At 42.4% G+C, this 21,595-nt stretch overlaps 1 protein-coding gene across 1 annotated transcript in view; it reads right to left on the bottom strand.

Annotated features, from left to right (window-relative positions):
- The window catches only part of LOC124593853 (voltage-dependent T-type calcium channel subunit alpha-1H-like), a 452,274-nt gene that overhangs the window by 384,727 nt on the left and 45,952 nt on the right, over positions 1–21,595 (bottom strand). The window contains exon 6 of the mRNA XM_047132201.1: positions 3,755–3,958. Coding sequence (XP_046988157.1) covers positions 3,755–3,958 — 204 coding nt within the window. The remainder of the gene's footprint in view (positions 1–3,754; positions 3,959–21,595) is intronic.

Raw genomic sequence — 21,595 nt, 5'->3', positions numbered from 1 at the left:
GTATGAATATTTGTCAGTTTCTAACTAATTAAAGTATAAAAAGCAGATTCTGTGCATCTATTCCGCAACATTTCTGTGTCGATCTATGATTTAATAGTAATGGCGTAAAACTGAGGGACATGAGTCCTTGGATCATAAGGACAGACAAACAGGTGACAGTATACCAATTTTATTAGCAAATTTGCACAAATTTGTAATGAAGACATTCTTTTTATATAAATGCAAGTTAACTCATACGTTATTTAGTTATAATACTGATTTAAGGGCTACATAAAACTACAAAATTGAATCATGGGTGAGTGTTTTGTATTTGATATTTACATTACTGTTCTTAATGTGGCAACTGCGTTGACAATACAGTGCAAGTAAGGGAAAAAGGAAATAAAGAAACAGTCTACAATAAAAATGATAAAATTGTTGATGAATAGTTGTGTGTGTCTGCGATTGAATTTAATGAAATATGTGATAGCCAGGTGATGAATCTTTAAGTTAGAAACAGTCTTAATTAAGAACTGAATTTACACACAGATTTGTGTGAGAAGAGTTATATAGCAACTATTTTTCGCATGAGTATGATACAGTGTATTGCTCTAATTTTAAACGTGCATAAAATATATCGCGTTCAGTGCAGACACTAATAGAATTTAACTATGAAAAAATTCTGTGGTCTCAGGGAAAAGAAATTTGCATCGTTTAGTTGTACTACATGAGAAATTGCTACTTTTATTCACTAAGAGAAGGAAGAGATCCATTGTCTTAAGGGTAGTCTCTGCTATGAAAGACGAATTCTGTAGGCATACAGTTCTTCGCCTGTTGGAAGAAGAGAAAAGACAGTTATGAAGAATACAAGAGAAAATTCAATGTAGGTGAGAAAAAAAGGAAAAGAGACAGTTGTTGGTAGAGTGAAGCTTTATACGTAGTCTACAAGCCCAAAATATATGGATCTTATAATATATCAAACGGTGCTCAAAAGATTTCAAATTTAGTTTTCATCTTCAACGACAGAATAATGAAGAAGAGCGGGTACACTGAAACGAAACTGCTTCCAATAAATAAATGCCGTAAGTACCGAAACGTTGTTAAGAACTTACAACAGCGCAAGTTCATTTATAACCAAACATACCACAGACAAATTTCCAAAGTAAAGCCTGAGTTGACAATATTGTTTAGATCGTGGACATACATTTGGAATCTTTTGAGCTACGATAACAATTTTACAGTAATTTATTCAGTATTGTGTGAATTTACTGTGAACCTGTACAGTTGTCTTTGTGCAGTGACATTTGTTATGAAGTATATGATGCAGGCACTTTAGTTTAAGACTTTTAGCTGTATAGACATGCATCATTTAATTTTTTCATTTTTGTTTTGTTTGTTTTTACATGTGCATTTTCATTCAAGTAATTTAAGCAGCAGTCTTAGGAACATGCTTTAACAGTTTGGTTTTATAAATGGATGAGCACAGCACGCTTTGCTTTTAGCAGTTTTATTGGAATGCTTTATTTGATGCCTTATTGCTGTAAGGTGAATGAATCAGCAAACACCTAAGCAGCATAAAGGAACGAGCTCTGACACGGCAAGCCATATCCACGAAATAATAAGAACCTGAATTTGCAACAAATCCACATTCAAGGCAAGTCTTCATTAGAACGTCAAAACTGCCAAATTCTAGTGCGTTTTTACTTGACTAATTTTCAGATGAAGCATTAAAGCTACTAGATATATCTTATCGGAACTACATTATGTGCTGTACCCTGGTGTAGCACCTATCCAAATATATTCATGAGCGTATCGATAAATTAGAGAAATTCAGAAATAATACCATTATTCCAAGAACTAATCCTTTTATTTGTTATTTTATCCCTATACCCTGTGACAGTTACTGAAGATTATTGTACTCATAATAGCCTCAGTCAACGTGACACAGATCGAAAATAACATTAATAGACTTAAAAAACTATATCTCAATATCGACCAAAAGCAAACAGTGCCAGTATGGTAGTATTTAGCCATTGTTTAACTGCGAAACAAATGGAATACTGGACGCCTAAGGTACTTTAAACACAAGAGATGTTAACGATGCGTTCTTGTTATCCTTTAAGTGTTACCTTCCTTCAAAACATTTAGGACACATACGGTGCGCAGTGTGTGTATAGTCTTTAGTGGTTAACTCCCAAAATTTCTTCAGTACGTTGGCTGAGTGGTCTGATATAAGTAAAGCACGATCTCCAATTACTCGTTACGAAGTACCTGAATATTTCACAAGTACTGATAACACTCCCCTACAAATGGTTTTTTGCCTATGTGCTCCATTTCCTGTAAGGTGTGCCAGTTACAGTTGGTGTACTTAAGTGAGTTCTATTAACAAAATAAATATTTCACTCAGCAACGGAGCGTGCGGCATTACGAAACTTAATGGCAGATTGAAACTGCGAGCCGGATCGGGACTCGAACTTCTGCTTGCTGGGAAATTCAGGACACTTAGGACGAAATTTTTGCACTATCTTTACTGTAAACTTTGACCAATGGGGAATATGTTGTTGCACTCTTGTTCTATAGCTTTCTAGCCCACCATAAATGAAGATGGGACTGTCAATGAAAACAACAGATTACGAGAATTCAGTCGCTACTCGAAAGCATTTGGTTTGTAGGATTCTTGCAGTCTTTGAAATTGCTCGACTTTCTTATGGGATGGCCTAGAGCTGTATACTGAGCAGCACCGCAATTAAAGTATACGTGTATCGTCTGAGAATATTTGTGTTACTCAATAAAAGTATCATTGTTCACTTTTGTTCCATTCTTGTAAAACACGGTGTTAATTTCTCAGGGGGTAACGGACATTTATCGATTTATTTGTCATATAAAAATCCATGGCATTATCATAGAGGTGAAAATTTTGCAAGAAACAGAGATCAAAGCACTCGGTAACGAAGCAATGGAGATCATGGAGTTCTCATGTGCAAACTGCTCAGCAAACCTCTTTGATTAGCCACCTAAAATCTTACCACTAGAGTCAGTACCCACTGCGTACATAATTTTCTGTATAACTTGAGCAACTGAACAATATTTTATTACAAATGTTGGGGAAACATTTGACTACTGCACTTTAAAGATACGTAGTTCATTGTTGTACTAGAAATGAGAATTGGAAAGGAAACTTAATTTTGCTAAAGGCAATCGTAGCAAAACAACTATAACTCGCAGGAATATTACGTCGTTTTGTTGTTACAGGCGTATCAGTGAACACGAAGGACTATTGGATGTATTTGAACACAAACGCATTTGCCTGATACAGGCTTTAAAACGAGAGCAGCAAAAAAACTTAACGAAATGTGCAGGACGTAATACATTTCTTATTAAAATGGGTGTGTTGGTTAAATTATTTCAGATTTGTGGTTTTCTGCTGTTACTGCGGGAAAGATATGGTGGGAATGACCAGCGGCAAAAGCAGCAGGAACTGTACCAGACTCGAGCTCCGGAAGGTCTCAAAAGGTACCTCACAGAGTTCTACTAAGCCAGCATCCGAAGTAATTAAAAGGGGAATCTATTCATTTAGAGAAGAGCAGCTCGAGTATTTCTCGCGTCTGTACAGATCTGCGCCACGGCTGAAAGTGCAGGTATCTGTTGTTTGCTGCTAGTTCTTTGAACAGGGCTTAACGAGCTGGGAGGCGTCCCTGCTGTGTCGAAGGAGTGTCGGCGCTTTGTTTCGCAGCGAGCCAGCAGCGAATGCTGAGCGGCGCTCCGGGGTACGTACCTGAAGATGAAGATGAAGAGGATGAGCAGCGAGAAGAAGACGGCGACGTTGTCCATGGTGCGCAGCATGACGAACAGCTGGCGGCGAAGGTTGGGCATGAAGCGCACCAGCTTGAGGATGCGCAGCAGCCGGAAGGTGCGCAGCACGCTCAGTCCCGAGCTGCCCTCACCCTCTCCCAGGTACGTCTGGCACATCTCGATCACGCTGCACAACGGACACAGACCAACCTTCACCCACTTACTCTATACAATTACTCACACAGTGGCCAAAGGTCAGGGGGATGCACTGTGGTGCGAGTCAACATTTGACTGCTTCGGACTATGCTGTACATTTTTCTCCATACGGATTTTACAGTGAACTCAGCATATCGTTCATAAAGGAGAGAGGTCTTCAGACGCAAAAGTAACTTCGGGCGACCACGAAGGCAGCGTTATACGGCCATTACTATTCACGATATGCACAGATGAGTCAAAACATTATAACCAACCCTGGGACCCGCACCCCAAGCCCCACCTGTAAGATTGATGCCATCGGGCGGCGAGGTGGGCACGTGACGTGGTTAGGAACGTGTACTAGGGTGCAAAACTTTAGCATCAAATTAACTTTCTTGTCACCTGTCACTGCCAAGCTCCATCAAACTTGGACCATGCGTGGCAAGAACTGCTGTAGAATACACTGTGGTGACAACAGTCAGCCGGCCGTTGTGGCTGATCGGTTCTAGGCGCTTCAGTCCGGAACCGCGCTACTGCTACGGTCGCAGGTTCGAATCCTGCCTCGGGCATGGATGTGTGTGATGTCCTTAGGTTAATTAGGTTTAAGTAGTTTTAAGTCTAGGGGACTGATGGCCTCAGATGTTAAGTCTCATAGTGCTCAGAGCCATTTGAACCATTTTTTGACAACACCTATGGGGTACCGATATGCACATATAGAGGTAGCGGTAGTATCGTGTACACAAGGTATTAAAGGGCTGTCATTCGTTCTTAGGTGATTCATGTGAAATGATTTCCGCCGTGGTCGCACGACCGGAATTCATACACTCTGAGTGCGGAATGGTAGTAGGAGCTAGGTGAATCGGATATTCCATTTCGGAAATCGTTAGAGAATTCAATATTCCGAGATCCACAGTGTCAAGAGTGTGCTGAGAATACCAAATTTCAGGCACTACCTCTCAACACGGACTACGCCGTGTCCGACGGCCTTCACTTAATGACCGAGAGCAGCGGCGTTTGCGCAGAGTTGCCAGTGCTAACAGTCAAACAACACTGCGCGAAATAACCGCAGAAATCAATGCGGGATGTACGACGAACGTATCAGTTAGGACAGTGTGGCGGAATTTGGCGTTAGTGGGCTACGTTAGCAGATGACCGACAGCCTGCAGCGCCTCTTCTGGGCTCGTGACCGTATTGGTTGGACTTTGTACGGCTAGACAACCGATGAGTTCCGATTTCAGTTGGTAAGAACTGAGGGTAGGGTTCGAGTGCGGCGCAGACTCCACGAAGTCATGGACTCAAGTTGTCTACTAGACACTGTGCAAGCTGGTGACGGCTCCATAATAGTGTGTTCTGCGTGTACACGAAATGGAATGGGTTCTCTGGTCCCACGGAGCCGGTAATTGACTCTAAATGGTTACGTTAGGCTGCTTGGAGAACATTTGCAGCCATTTATGGACTTCATGTTCCCAAACAACAGTTTAATATTTATGGATGATAATGCACCATATGACGTCCACAATAGTTCGCGATTGGTTTGAAGAACATTCTGGGAAATTTGAGCGAATGATCTGGACATGAATGATCTGGACACCCAGATCGCCCGAAATGGGACGTAAACGAGGAGTCAGTTCGTGCACAATATCCCGCACCAGCAACACTTCCGCAATTGAGGACGGCTATAGAGTTCGCATGGCACAGTATTTCAGCAGTGGACTTCCAACGCTTTGTTGAGTCCACGCCATGTCGAGTTGCAGCACTATGCCGGACAAAAGGAGGCCCAACACGATATTGGGAGGCATCCCAGGACTTTCGTGACTTCGGTGTCCATCGAGTGAATTCAGAGACTCGATTCTTGGAATGTAACATGTTCGTATATTCCAAGTCTAAGGGAAATACTCGGGGTACTTAAATGGGGATCCTAGGAAGAAAGACGACGACGTTCCCTTGGTACCTTGGTGGGTGAATGTGGAGATCTGTATTCCAATAAGACTGAGTGATCATTATCCTGCCCCCATTATAGGAATCATGATAGTAAAAGAAGAGAAATTATGACACGTACAAAGACATAATTTTTTCCTCACTCAGTACCAGAAAGGAACAGGAAAGAAAGTCGCTAGTACTTGTACCATTCCTTTCGCCATGACCTGTACTGTGGGTTCCTTACATCCCCCGTTGATCAAACACCTGTGGTGTTCCTGCGGAAAAAATATCTCCGCGATGTCGAAAATCCAATACACACACTGGTGATCTTGGAAACTTGAATTCTTCTGTATTTTCCGAAATGCTATGACCTACGAATCTTGCACCGATTATCATCTCACTCTTAAAGTCCGTTAACTGGTGCCGTGTTGCTGTGTCTGTAACAGACAACTCTGATACCATTTCTATATTTGTGCCAAGCGCCACATCTAACCACAACATTTGGGCACTGTGTATGGCACATTTTCAAACGGGAGAATGCTTCCCCTGACTTTTGGCCTCTGAATTTACAAGTTGCTAGGATCTTTACTTTGTTAGTTACATGTTCCACAGATAATTTGCACAATTTTTATCGAAATGATTTGGACGGATTCACTTTACTTGCTACATGTGTTAGAGCTGTTTGTGAGTATGGCTATGTGCTATGTGTTTACATGGTACTAAATAGGAAACTGACTTAAAAGGAATACGAGTGAACATATTAGTCTTTAATACTACTCGCATAACTATTGACACACTTAAATTCTGTATTATATTAGTTTTTAATAAAATTATCGTCTGCGGAGTGGAAAGTGTTGTCCACAACAACAATTATTGATTCAGGGTTAGTAATGTTAAACAAACCACCAATTTTTAATTAAAAATCCGTCTACTGACAGGAAAGAGTTCTCCAGAAGAAGTAACATAAGGCTACTCATGTAACTAGTGAATCAATTAAATTTAATATTTTTAGTTATGCTTGCTTCCAGTTTTTAATTACAAATCGTCTATGGAATTGCTGGTGCAGTTAGAAAAAATAAATGGAGGTTTTGCTACCTGTCAGGCACATTTTGCTATTGGGCAAGTGATTAAAGGTTTTTTTGGATAAATATAGATTTCCTTTCTGAGCCACTGACAGTTGCGTTGACGAGTAATGTAAGTCAACTGTCTTCTAATGTGCGATTTCCAATGCACAAAGACTACTGGATAGTTGGAAGCGTCGCAGAGGATGGCATCAAAGAGGCTGGTAAGTTTCCTTACTAGCATGATGTGGCGAAGTGGGCGCATTTGATTATATGGTCCCTGTGGACCCCAGAAATATTTGCACTGTGGACCACACTAATTGTGCAATTTTCATGTATGCAACGAACGTGAGCAGTATAAAAACATTTCAGTACGTATGTAAGGCAGCAGAATAAATGAAGGTCAATATTGCACCTTACATAAGAGTTTCATACGTCTTAACAGGAAGGTGAATACGAAACCTAACTTACTTTTGCGGTAATGAGCAGATTTGCCTATAAGTATGTAAAGCAAAAGGGATGACACTCAGTCGACGGTATTAACACACCACTCGTATAAAATGCATGTCAATGAGCAGAAGGTGAAAGAAGGAGCGAGAGGAAACGTTTTGTGTGGGAGCAGGCGTGGACAGAAGCAGAGGCCACACCATGGATGGAAGGCACCACGAAAACCTCTTAGGGGGCGCTCCGCGGCGGGAGTCAGTGACCGGGCAGGTGACGCATACTGGAGAGCAAGTAATGAGCTAACAGAAGTAGGACAGAAAGAAGCTTCAGAAAACTGCCTTTCAGAATTCCAAATGGACATGAACAAAACCAGTCACGCAGTTGATCACGTGAACAGCGAGTCGTACACTTGTACGCATGTAACTTTTAGGCATCTGGAGCGGGTACAAAACGTCCGATTGGCGGAAACAAACTAGGAAGGAGTAAAGTGCCGAAATTTCAACGCAGTTTAATGGTAGGGCCCTTGCGATTGGCAGGGAGAGTTTCCTCAAAATAAGAGGAATGCTCCTATTGGTCGAAAAAAGCTGTGATGTGGAGAACGAAAGAACCCAGGTTGGGAGATAGTTCGGTTACAAAAAAGACAAGAGGGAAATTTTCAGGGACTCTTCTCTGAACTGGCGTCAAGTGCAGAATGGAGCGCATAATGCTCTGTACGATGCAGAGGAGAAATTTGTGTGAAACTGCGTTCACTGTGTCTGACATTCAGCTAGATATCATCTGTAGCGTCGTTGAGCTCCAACTGTGGGGAAACGATCAAGCCAGTTAGTTAATTGTTCTTGCGAGGACTGAGAGGGCATTTTAATATACACGCTGCTCCAGCCATGCAGTGTATATCGCTATATTCCAACGAGAAACATACGGAGGGTTTTTGCTGGAAAAAATCAGTAAAGGCTTAATTAGTTTTTATAGGAATTTCAGAGGACGAGAGCAGCTATTCAGACGACAGCTCATCACAGCTAAGGTAAATACCGTGAGCAGAGGCGTAAACTTTGTTGGTTCGCCAGCTTGCATCCACTGTAAACCTGAGCGACCTTGGGTAATCTTTCGCTCAACTTGTCATAAAACTAACCACCCTCCGTAGACTTGACTGTTATCCTAAATAGTACCGAACTTTGAACCGGAATCGGATGATTTATTGCAGTACTGGTCAACATCATGACGTAGTCATAAGAATAATTTTGTAAAGAAACTTGTAGTTAAAATTTACCATTGTTGTGTTTAAGATTATTTCACGTTCTGAGGAAGAGATGCGTTCGTTGTAAACTGTGTAAATGCATATCTTTCTGTGATAAGATTGCAACATTAAACGAAAATATTTACAGCTTACACAGTTGTTCTGTCGTCAAAGCCTTACGCATATTATATTACAAATAAGACATATGTCGTTTTTGTGGTCTTCAGTCCAAAGACTGGTTTGCTGCATCTTTCCATGATACTCTTTCCGGTGCACGCCTCTTTACCTCCAAGTAAATACTGCAACCTACATCCTCCTGAATCTGCTTATTGCAGTCACCTCTTGGTCACACTACGATTTTTACCCTCCACACTTCCCTTCAGAACTAAATAGGCGATCCCTCGATGCCTCGGAATGTATCCTATCAACCGATCCTTTCTTCTAGTCAAGTTGTGCCACAAATTCCTCTTCTCCACAATCCTATTCAGTACCCCCTCATTAGTTAGGTGATCTACCCATCTAATCCTCATCATCCTTTAGTAACATCACATTTCAGAAGCTTCTATTCCCTTCTTGTCTGCACTGTTTATCGTCCATGTTTCTCATCCATGCATGGTTACACTCCATACAAATACTTTCAAAAAATCCTTCTGACACTTAAATCTATAATCGATGTTAACAAATTTGTCTTCTTCAGAAACGCTTTCCTTGCCATCACCAGTCTACGTTTTATATCCTCTCTACTTCTACCATCATACGATATTTTGCTTCCCAAACAGCAAAACTCATCTCCTACTTTAAATGTCTTACTTCCTAATCTGATTCCCTCAGCATCACATTCCATTATCCTCGTTTTGCTTTTGCTGATGTTCATCTTATATCCTCCTTTCAAGACACTGTCCATTCCGTTCAACTTTTCTTCCAAAACCTTTGCTGCCTCTGACAGAATTACAATTCCTTCCCCAAACCTCAAGGTTTTTATTTCTTCTCGCTGTTTTTCAATTCCTACTGCTGTTTTCTTTACTGCTTGCTCAATATACAGATTGAATAACATCGGAGGTAGGCTACAACCCTGTCTCACTCCCTCCTCAACCACTGCTTCACTTTTGTGTCCCTCGAATCTTGTAACTGCCATCTGGTTTCTGTACAAATTATAAATTGTCTTTCGCTGCCTGTCCTCTGCACCTTCAGAATTTGAAAGAGAGTATTAAAGTCAATACTATCAAAAGCTTTCTCTAAGTCTACAAATGCTACAAATGTAGGTTTGCCTTTTCTTAACCTATCTTAAAAGGTAAGTCATAAAATCAGTATTGCATCACGTGTTCCAACATTTCTGCGGAAGCCTAACTGATCTTCCCCGAGCTCGGCTTCTACCAGTTTTTCAATTCGTCTTTAAAGAATTCTTGATATTATTTTGCAACCGTGACATATTAAACCGATAGTTCGGCAAATTTTCACACCCATCAGCACCTGTTTTCTTTGGAACAGGAATCATTATATCCTTCTTGAGGTTTGATGGTATTTCGCCTGTCTCGTACATCTTGGTCACCAGATTGAAGTGTTTTGTCATGTCTGGCTCTCCCTAGGCTATCAGTACTTCTAACGGAATGTTGTCTATTCCCGGGCCCTCGTTTCGACTTAGGTCTTTAAGTGCTCTGTCAAATTGTTCACGCAGTACCATATCTCAATCTCATCTTCATCTACGTCCTCTCCCATTTACACAGTACTACCCTTAGGTACATCGCCCTTGTATAGACCCTCTATATACTCCTTCGACCTTTCTGCTTCCGATTCTTTGCTTAGGACTGGCTTTACATCTGAGTTCTTGATATACAGTTGGTTCTCTTTTCTCCAAAGATGTGTATCATTTCTAAATGTAACAATTGTATTTTTCTCATCACGACTTGCGAGAAATGTTTATAACTCATTCTGTCATTTGTGTGCTTCCCAGTCGCTGCAAATGGTCACGTAGCGCCAATTATCTTACCAGGTGAGCGTGAGACTTGTCTAAATAATAATATCATCTAACGTAGTCGTTCCACTGGTTCCTCTCAACTGACAGTGATTATCCTCAAAATAGTTCATAATATTTCTCAAAATGTCAACTTCTACTGCATTCAGGGTATCATTGATGGGTGCCTTCAAAATCTAGGATAGCAGTGAAGACTGCAGTTTTTTTAAGAGTTGGAGTCGAATGACTGGATTCACTCGCCCTGTTACTTCGCGCAGGTCTATATGTTTTAATCACTCCAGTGAGGCAGTTACTCGCTGCATTGTTCTAGTCTATTGGATATAATAAAAGTTACTACATTCTTCGCCAAAAATAAGTCTGCTAATATGAAACACACAACTTAATTTGAGAAAGAACTTTCTCAGAATGTACGTTTGGAGCACAGCATTGTATAGAAGTGATAATGGACTGTGGATAAACTGAAGGGTGAGAGAATCGAAGTGTTTAAGATTTGTTGAATTATGAGGTTGATGCGTAAGTTCGTAGCGTTTTTTCAGAAGCTTAATAAGCATAACAGATACATTTATCAGAGACTTCACACCCCAACGCTGGGGTGACTTTTCGATTACGCGACTGTAGAAATCACGTGGCTTTGAATGAAGAACTCGTCGATCCCTGTTCGGAGCGCATTTTCATCCGGAAAGGAAGTTTCTTGAAGGTTGTTCGGTAGAGAGTGGAAAAGGTGAAAGTCTGAGGGAGCAAAATCAGGTGAATAAGATGGGAGCTCAAGCAGAATGCGCTCGGACGTTATCGTGGAGTTGTGTCACTTGATGCAGTGTTCCTAATCGTTGTTATTGGATTGCGTCTGCGACACACCATTTACCGTCAATAGTGACGAAACAAGATGGGAGTGGTCGATGTTGTTCAAGAGCCAATTGATGACGAGCAAGCAGATGTTCACATAGAGGACCTCGCGGATATGTGTGATTTTGGCTTAAAGCATGCGGTACCCATACACCCGATTTTTGAAGGGTCCCCATTGCATGCAAATGTCTTACGATGGTGGAATGATCACGGTGCACCACATTTGCCAGTTCTCGAGTGCACTGTCATGGATTATTATGGATTAATGCTTTTAAACGATCTTCATCAAACCCCGAAAGTCTTCCTGAATGTGGGGAGTGACTAATGTCAAAACGACCCTCCTTAAAACGAGAAAACCGTTTTCTTATAGTGCTCTTTCCAACTGCAGTACGCCATACAGGCGCAAATGTTTTTGGCTGCCTCCGTTGCTATCACCTCTCTGTTGAAATCAAACAGGAGGATGTGTCGGAAATGTACCGATTTCTCCACTTGGAGCTCATACTCTAGTGTCGACAGCTCCACTCACTATCTCCAAATGACAGAATCACAATACATAAACTCAAATAACAACAGTGAACTGAAAAGAAAAGATATTAGTAGGAGCTTCCAAGAATCGACGAGGAGAGGAACATTCGCAATCATTGACAAGGAGGAGGGACAGGATGATAGGATATGTGTTGAAACAATAATAATCTCCATGGTACTTGAGGGAGCTGCTGAGGGTAAAAACTGTAGGGTAAAACTGAGATTGGAATACATCCAACAAATAGTTAAGGATGTTGAATGCAACTATTACTTCGAGATGAAGAGGTTGGCACAGGAGAGGAATTCGAGGCAGGCTCTATCAAACCAGTTTGGTGGTTGACGAGCTGAGCAAGAAGTATGAACTGTAGCTTTTAGTGTTAGTAAGTATTTTTAAGGAATACTCGAATGAAGTAATAAATCAAAACAGCCAGTTATAAACGTAAAATTGTGTCGAGGAAGTAAGTGAGAAGTGTATGTAGCATAACAAAGTAAGGAAATGAAAATACGTCATATTCGTTGTTCATTAACTTTCGACTTTTTAATGCAGACGATGAACAGGGGTGAACAGGGATTAACCATATTGCAGTCAATGTTTCCGTTTCGTCAGGCAGAAAGGGCGGAATTTTCAGAAATCGAAGACGGGCGTTCAAAGGGAATCGGATTGAGCTCCGGGCGGGCGGAGGTGCGCGGTATTTTTAATCTGCCGGCTTCGCGGGCCGCTGGCTGTGAAACGCGCCCTTTGGGAGCGGCGTGGGCGGCTCAAATGTCGCAGCAGGTGAACCAGGGCCGTGAGGGACGCCTCGCAATGGGCCAAAACTAAGTGGAAGAACACTCTAAAGGCGTAAGACGAAGTACCTGCAGCACAACTCTAACATCCGCCGGTGGTGTAGCGACGACACTTGTAACACTGATATGTTGTGCGACCCAGCTACGAAACATTTGGAGGCAAAGTAGCAGCCAGTCCAGATCTCTAATATAGAGAAAGTGCCCCAATAAAATTTAGTCATAACCTTCGACAACAGATTTAGCTTCGTCCTTAGATTACGAGTCGATAGGTATAAGTCACGGGCTCATTAAAAGCCGAGTTAATTAATTTCCGATTAAATAATATCAAATGGATTTTCCCCGGCAATGAGGGACCTTCGTAGGCTTGCCTAACAACATGACTCGCGGCCAGTGAAGAGATTGCAGTTTTTTGACGCATGGTTTAGTTAGTATAGAATTGGCACTACAAGTGGGACACACACTTCGCCCTCCGGTCTTGCGGAAGACCCGGTATTCCAGGTTTCCCAACTGAGAGGTCGCCGACACTGCCTTCACGGGCTGGAACGAGTGCGCAAGAGGCGGACCTGTTAAGCTGGTCACGGAACTTCTCTTCCTGTTGGCGGAGGCAGATAGTGCTGTTCTATCTTCGGACACGAAAGTGATGGGAGACGCTCTCGATGTCCCAGTCGAAGGCAGCTGCAAGAAGGTAGCTGCAAGTTCGTGACAATCGTCCGCGAGTGAGCCGCCGCCATAATTCACAGACGTACATGCTAGTTACATTGGTAGCGGCCATTGATCGCGCGACACAATACATAATGGTCAGTAAATAGTTTACTCATGCTAATCGGAAATAATTTCGACATGACACGATACGTGTTCACCAAATTGTTGGTGCAGGAATCGTATTATGTTTCCGTTAAAGCAATCTCATTCACCCCTGCCTGTGCTGGTCTCGTCAATTCTCATGACTATTAGTACTTCAACATCCCTCAGTGCACTTCCTCTTAATTCAGGGGTTGGATCATTCAATATTTTGTCCGTAATTTGTACTGCTTGATTGTTATTGTGTCTTGACCTGCAGCAAGACGAGTTCTTCCCAGTTTCTTAACTTCGTTGGTGAGGATCTAAAAGGCTACCTCTCGTTTAACGTATTGTATTGAAACAATGTACACATCATACCAGTTATGTCTGTTTTCTTGGTCTGTTGTCTCTCCCTGTTGTCTCTTTCTTTATCAATCAATCAATCACTGAAACCATACTAGACGTGATGGAGCCTAATGCTGGCCGCGTTCTGGACAGCGGAAGAATCACGAGTGAGATTTAATATCACCAGTCCTTAGGGGAACAAGGAAAACAGACAGCCAAATTAATTATTCAATCATTCTCCTCGAGTAGCCGCACTCTGACGTGAAAGGAAGGTACCGAACCATGAACAGCTCCTTGACCCCTGCGTTACCAAAGTGATACTCAAGCATTTCCATACCACTGGGGATGATGTTCTAAATTTGATCCTTATGCAAGCGTATTTTAAATATATTTATCCTGGAAAAAAGCCATTCCTAGAGATGAAGAATGACCTGAGTGCATGATAGCTATAGGGCGTATCTAATGTTACTTGACATTTTAGGGTGGAGATCGCAACATAGCATGCCCAGAGGTCGTTCACACGTAGCCTATCGCCATCTCTGGGGCTTTGAGAATGGTCAAATCATCGCCATGAGGGATGCGGAAGCGTCATAGTGACACATCGCACGAACAGTTAGCTGCAGTAGAATGGCAGCAGAATGCCTGTTGACGAGATGGAGCCAACGATTTGACAAGAAGATTAGACAGTGGTTCTTTCAGAATAACTACGCCACTATAAGACTGTAGAGTTGATCTGCTAGAATTAAATTTTCCTTATCTTCGATAAGGACAGAAGCTGAAGTAATGAATTTAAATTTGTGCCAAGGTCAGGACTTGAACCCACGTCTGTTGCTTACTAGGCAGGTGTGCTAACCGCTACACCATCGTGGCAGAGTGGCTACGACATCTGCGTTGACTACCACAGTCCAGTGCTCTCTCTAACGCAAACTTCAATTCATGCCTTCAGCCCGTTTTCTCCTTCTTAAGAGTCGCTACTGCGAAGACTCTTTGATATTGGAATAGCACCCCAGCTTTGTACATAATGGGAAAATACCGCCTGTATCTTAGACGTAGGTGATCTATTGATCTGGATAGAATTACATTTTTCTGAAGACATGTGAGTTTCATCTTTATCTTCGATAAGGTCAGAAGATAAAGTAATGAATTAAAATAGACTCAAGGCGTGAGTTGATGTTTGTGTTAGGGAGATCACTGGACCACAGTAGTCTGTGCAGGTGTGGTAGCCATAACGTCACGGTGAGGTAGTAGTTGGCACATCTGCCTAGTAAGCAGGACACGGGGTTCAAGTCCTGGCTTTGGCACAAATTTGAATTCACTACTTCAGCTTCTTACCTTCTGGAAGACTGTCGAGTTGTTCGACTGGCACTGATAAATATGCAGATGTTACCAGCTGAAATCCGGGCTGTGCTTACAGGTAAAGAGTCACCACAAACCGTCGATAACAGATTACAGTGACCTGTAATGAGATCTCGAGTTACCGCTGAAATCATACCACAAACAACACAGACTTGCATAGTGCAGAATCAGAGTCAAATGGGACATTGAGTGACGTCCTGCTGTCCTCAGCGGTGAGTCTAGCTTCAGTTTATGGCGATCAGATCGACGCCCACGTGTTCTCAGACTACTTGTGAAACGATTCAGGAAGCTGCGATTTTCGAGACCCATACTTCTCCAACTCTTGGAATTATAGTGTGGGGATGTATTGGATATGACAACAGAAGTGATGTATCAATTGTGGAAAAGAGGCTGAATGCTGATGTGTATGTGTCATGATGGGAAACGCTATTGTCATGACCTTCCTGCTGGTATGTTTCAACAGGATAATGCAAGACCCCATACTGTAGTTCAAACCACAAGTGCCGTGAAGAATATACAGATGCTTGACTGGCCTTCGAGGCCCATTGATTTTCTTCTATCAGAGCATGTCCAGGATGAAAAGGGTAGCTGTATAATTTCACACCATCCTCCACCAGCAAAATTTATGAACTGACACAAAAGGACATTCAGGCATGGCAAGAAATTTCTCATGGCATTCAGAGGCTGATTGCTCCCATACCACAGCATATACCAGAGTGTATTTAGGCTCGTGAGGGCTGCACTTCATACTAATGCAGATGATGGACTTGTGTGCCCAAAACATAAACACCAACTATTAGGCTTCATGTATATTCCGACAGGCCCACAGCTGCCTACAAGGCAGTACCAGGAGCGATCTGTGGTCATGGCATGTGTGCTCAGCATTTCGCCAAACCTGTATCCTAATGGTGCGGCTGCATTTTTATTCAAGCAACTCCTTGTTTGGCCTCGTGAGGCTGTGTGTAGCCCCTTCCAGATCTCCTTATCTCAGAAAAAAATTGCGGTGTTACCGGGAATAGAACCCAGGTGAAGCATGGAAGAGAGCGGCATTAACCATTTTTTTCTATCATTTTCTTCATCATTTTTAGTCAGCAATTCTGTGGGGATGTCACCTAACACTAGTAGTGGAACAAGGGCGGTGTGGTCCCAAATCCAAGATGGTGGCGATGACGTCATCAAAGATGGCGTCTGTGACGTCATCTGCTGACATCATCCAAGATGATGGCCATGATGTCATTCAGATGGAAAATGTTGTTGGGAAGATAGGTCAATTAGGCTACCTCCACTAACCTAACCCCACTCCCCTTCCCTTCCCCAAAAAATGGTGGAAAGTTCAAATTCCATCAGGACAATGCAACACACCTATACTAACCTGAGAAAATGGCACGAAAATAGGTCACTTCGCCTACCTCCACTAACCTAAATCATGTGACCACCACCTCCTCCTAGGAACTGGCTGGAAAAGGACTCAATCTGTGATGGACCTAAGTCTTTATTTAGCATGCACTATTTATTTAAACAATTAGATGCAGTACTGCCATCAAGTGTGTTCACCCTGAGGTCCAGAGTCCAAATGGCCTAGTACACAGTACTGCTACCAGAGGGCGCTGTCATTCATTCTGTGACGTAATCCAAGATGGCGGGGAAAATGGTGGGAAACAGTGTGTTCACCAGCCAGGGGGTCCGGGTCTAGCTCACAGTACCGCCACCAGAGAGTGCTGTCGTCCATTCTGTTACATAACCCAAGATGGCAGCCTGTTGGGGAAAATGACTGAGCCTGCACTGGGCTGCTGGAGAGAGGAAGGAGTGTACTTTATTTATTTTGGAACAATTTATTTAGGGATGGATTTGAGATAGTATATTTATCACACTGTTACAAAACACATGATCTGACATACTTGGGGTCACGCCACACATCCTACAAACCTGTAAACTACTTGTAAATTACCGAAATAACGCTCTGCAGACACGCAAACAACTCCTAAATTACCGAAATAATTTCAGTACACAGCACACTCCTAAATAATGCAGTACACTGTTGTGCAGACGCGAAATCAATTCATAAACTGTCCAAATAACGCATAGCACAGCCTACAGGCCTGCTCACAAAACATTGCAACAGACACACAAACAATGTTTGCAGGTACCACCTCCCACCTCCTGTCCACTGAATCACACAGGAGGCTACTGTACACGCTCCCAGGAGTCGGGATACACCAGCAGCCCCAGTGAAGAGGAATTTTTCAGGTGTCAAGTATGAAAGGGATGCCACCACCTTATGCTTAAGGGACCAGAATGGGCACCTGCGTGTGGCTTGGCAGCTGACAGCCACGTTACTTCGCGGGGGCTGCTGGTGTATCCCGGCTTCTGGGAGTGTGTGCTGTAGTCTCCTATGCAGTCCAGTGGACAGGGGGCGGTGGGTGGTGCCTGCACACGTTATTTGTGTGTCTGTTGCATTGTTTTGCGAGCAGATCTGTAGGCTGTGCTATGTGTTATTTGGACAGTTTACAAGTTGATTTCGTGTCTGCACATCAGTGTACCGCATTATTTAGTAGGAATTTGCATGTATGTGTGCTGTGTACTGATAATTTCGGTAATTTAGAAGTTGTTTGCGTGTCTGCAGATAGTTTTTTCGGTAATTTACGAGTAGTTTACAGGTCTGTAGGCTGTGTGACGTGACTCCAAGCATGTCACAGCGTGTGTTCTGTATCAGTGTGATAAATATGCTATCTCAAATCCATCCCTAAATAAATTGTTCCACAATAAATAAAGTACACATCTTCCTCTCTCCAGCAGCCCAGCACAGGCTGAGTGATTTTGCCCTCCAGACAGCCATCTTGGGTTACATCACAGAGTGGACGTCAGTGCCCTCTGGTGGCAGTACTGTGTACTAGGTCAGTTGGACTCTGGACCCCATGGCGTCCACAGTGTTTCCTGCCATTTCCCCCCACTCCAGACTGCCATATTGGATGATGTCATGGAACGGATGACAGCACCCTCTGGTGGTCATACTGTGTACTAGGCCAGTTGAACTCTCGACCTCGGGGTGAACACACTTGAAGGCTGTACTGCCTCTAATTGTTTACATAAATAGTGCATGCAAAAAAAAAGACTTAGGTCCAGCACAGGTTGAGTCTTTTTCCAGGCAATTCGTAGGAGGAGGTGGTGGTTGGATGTCTTAGGTTATTGGAGGTAGTCAAAGTGCCCTTTTTTCCACATTTTCTTAGGTTAGTGGAGGTAGTCGTGTTGTATTGCATTGTTGTGATGGAATTTGAACTTCCCACAAATCCCTAGGAAGATAAATTAAGAAGCGCTGGATGAAGATGAATTTGGTTTCAGAAAATGTATAGGTATCACAAATTTCTGTCCTTGAGCTCATTAACAGAAAAATGGAAAAGGAAAAATAAGATCGCTTTTATCACATTTGAAGAACTAGAAAAGGCTTTTTGTGATGTAAAGAGGAATAAGGAGTTAAATATATATAGATGAACAGGGATAAAAAGCAGTGATGGTTGAGTACTGTACAGTATTTCCAAGAATTAGATGGGACTAATGAAAATGGAAAATCAAGAAAAAAACATTATTTGTGGAATGTGCAGGGACAGAATGCAGTTTATCCTTTGTCTAAGAGGCAATGAAGAAACCCAAAGATCAAATTAAAAAAAAAGAAGTAAATGTGTCAGGAGGGCAGATGCGACATAGGCCTTTTAGGTGAGCGTAAGGAACATTTAGAAGAACTATTGAATAAAATGAACTTAATACTTTGTGCATAACTTGAGCAAAGAATAAATAAGGCAAATAAAAAAGTGATGAAACGTAGAAGGAGACAAATAATTTCATAAGTATCGACAATGTAGTATGTGCAGTAGAAGTACAGAAAATTTTTTCCTTCACGATAAGTACGACTGCAAGGAATAGACGGACCGAGGAAGACATCAGAAAGAAATTGGCGCAGACGAAAAGGAGATTTAAAATACAATATTGCTATCAAATATTGACAAAAAATAGAACTGGATGTTCCTGAACCATTATGTGTGGGGGACAACATTTATCGGAAGTGAATGTTGACTATTGAAAAATAACTGAATAGAAAAAGTGGTAGCACCTGAAATATGGTGGTACGGAAGCGTGTTAAACATCAGATGCACGAGGAAGTACGAAACAAGAGGCATCTGGGACAACAGGCCGTGATTAATGTCTAATTGAAATCATTGTCAGAAAAAAGGACGGGCTTGTACTTTATTGGCGTCGGCGTTTACGAGTTGCGAACTTGACGTTGGTGGGAACAGTAGAGAGAAAAAACTACAGAAGGAAACACGTGTTAAGTGTAACCGTGACGCCGTTGAGTGGAGTAAGTATGCAGAAACGAAAAGATTAGCTCATGATGGAAATAGATGGAGAAGGACATTGACGGAGTATTAAAAAATACTTGACGAATATATGTTACTTTTTAAGGAATTAGTAGAATTTATATAAGAGTGCGTTATGCGGTAACATCTGGCGTACAGGGAGAGAAATGATGTACATACCGAAATGGATTATCTTCTCAATGTTATAAAATAGTATTTCGAAAACTAAATTCGGACGAACAAGTAATCATTGCCATTACTGAACAACACCTATACAGTAGTAGTATCAAATACAACTTGACGTAGAAAATATGTGGAGGCAATTACGTTCAGTCAGAAAAACACCAGATAAGGTCAGGATAGAAAATAACTTCTGTGTACAATAAGATTTGACCCACACGGCTTGTTTGCATCCAAGTGTCACGTTTTTCTGCTTAGTTCAATGACTTATTTTGAGACGCTACTACACATCTCACCGTATGACTAACAGTGAGTTGGTGAGGAACTGCCATTCTACATCTACATCTACATTTATACTCCGCAAGCCACCCATCGGTGTGTAGCGGAGGGCACTTTACGTGCCACTGTCATTACCTCCCTTTTCTGTTACAGTCGCGTATGGTTCGCGGGAAGAACGACTGTCTGAAAGCCTCCGTGCGCGCTCGAATCTCTCTAATTTTACATTCGTAATCTCCTCGGGAGGTATAAGTAGGGGGAAGCAATATATTCGATGCCTCATCCAGAAACGCACCCTCTTGAAACCTGGCGAGCAAGCTACACCGCGATGCAGAGCGCCTCTCTTGCAGAGTCTGCCACTTGAGTTTGCTAAACATCTCCGTAACGCTATCACGGTTACCAAATAACCCTGTGACGAAACGCGCCGCTCTTCTTTGGATCTTCTCTATCGCCTCCGTCAACCCGATCTGGTACGGATCCCACACTGATGAGCAATACTCAAGTATAGGTCGAACGAGTGTTTTGTAAGCCACCTCCTTTGTTGATGGACTTCAAACCGTTCCGCACGCATACTCCCAGATATTTTACAGAAGTAACTGCTACCAGCGTTTGTTCCGCTGTCATATAATCATACAATAAAGGATCCTTCTTTCCATGTATTCGCAATACATTACATTTGTCTATGTTAAGGGTCAGTTGCCACTCCTTGCAGCAAGTGCCTATCCGCTGCAGATCTTCCTGCATTTCGCTACAATTTTCTAATGCTGTAACTTCTCTGTATACTACAGCATCATCCGCGAAAAGCCGCATGGAACTTCCGACACTATCTACTAGGTCATTTATATATATTGTGAAAAGCAATGGTCCCATAAAACTCCCCTGTGGCACGCCAGAGGTTACTTTAACGTCTGTAGACGTCTCTCCATTGATAACAACATGCTGTGTTCTGTTTGCTAAAACTCTTCAATCCAGCCAAACAGCTGGTCTGATATTCCGTACGCTCTTACTTTGTTTATCAGGCGACAGTGCGGAACTGTATCGAACGCCTTCCGGAAGTCAAAGAAAATAGCATCTACCTGGGAGCCTGTATCAAATATTTTCTGGGTCTCTTGAACAAATAAAGCGAGTTGGGTCTCACACGATCGCTGTTTCCGGAATCCATGTTGATTCCTACAGAGTAGATTCTGGGTTCCCAAAAACGACATGATACTCGAGCAAAAAACATGTTCTAAAATTATACAACAGATCGACGTCAGAGATATAGGTCTATAGTTTTGCTCATCTGCTCGACGACCCTTCTTGAAGACGGACTACCTGTGCTCTTTTCCAATCATTTGGAACCTTCCGTTCCTCTAGAGACTTGCGGTACACGGCTGTTAGAAGGGGGGCAAGTTCTTTCGCGTACTCTGTGTAGATTCGAATTGGTATCCCGTCAGGTCCAGTGGACTTTCCTCTGTTGAGTGCTTGCAGTTGCTTTTCAATTCCTTCGACACTTATTTCGGTGTGAGCCATTTTTTCGTTTGTGCGAGGATTTAGAGAAGGAACTGCAGTGCGGCCT

This window comes from Schistocerca americana, chromosome 2 (assembly GCF_021461395.2).
Source record: "Schistocerca americana isolate TAMUIC-IGC-003095 chromosome 2, iqSchAmer2.1, whole genome shotgun sequence".
NCBI classification, from domain to species: Eukaryota; Metazoa; Arthropoda; class Insecta; order Orthoptera; family Acrididae; genus Schistocerca; species Schistocerca americana.
The sequence above is the reverse complement of the archived record's forward strand: the minus strand, read 5'-3'. Positions and strand labels throughout refer to the sequence as shown.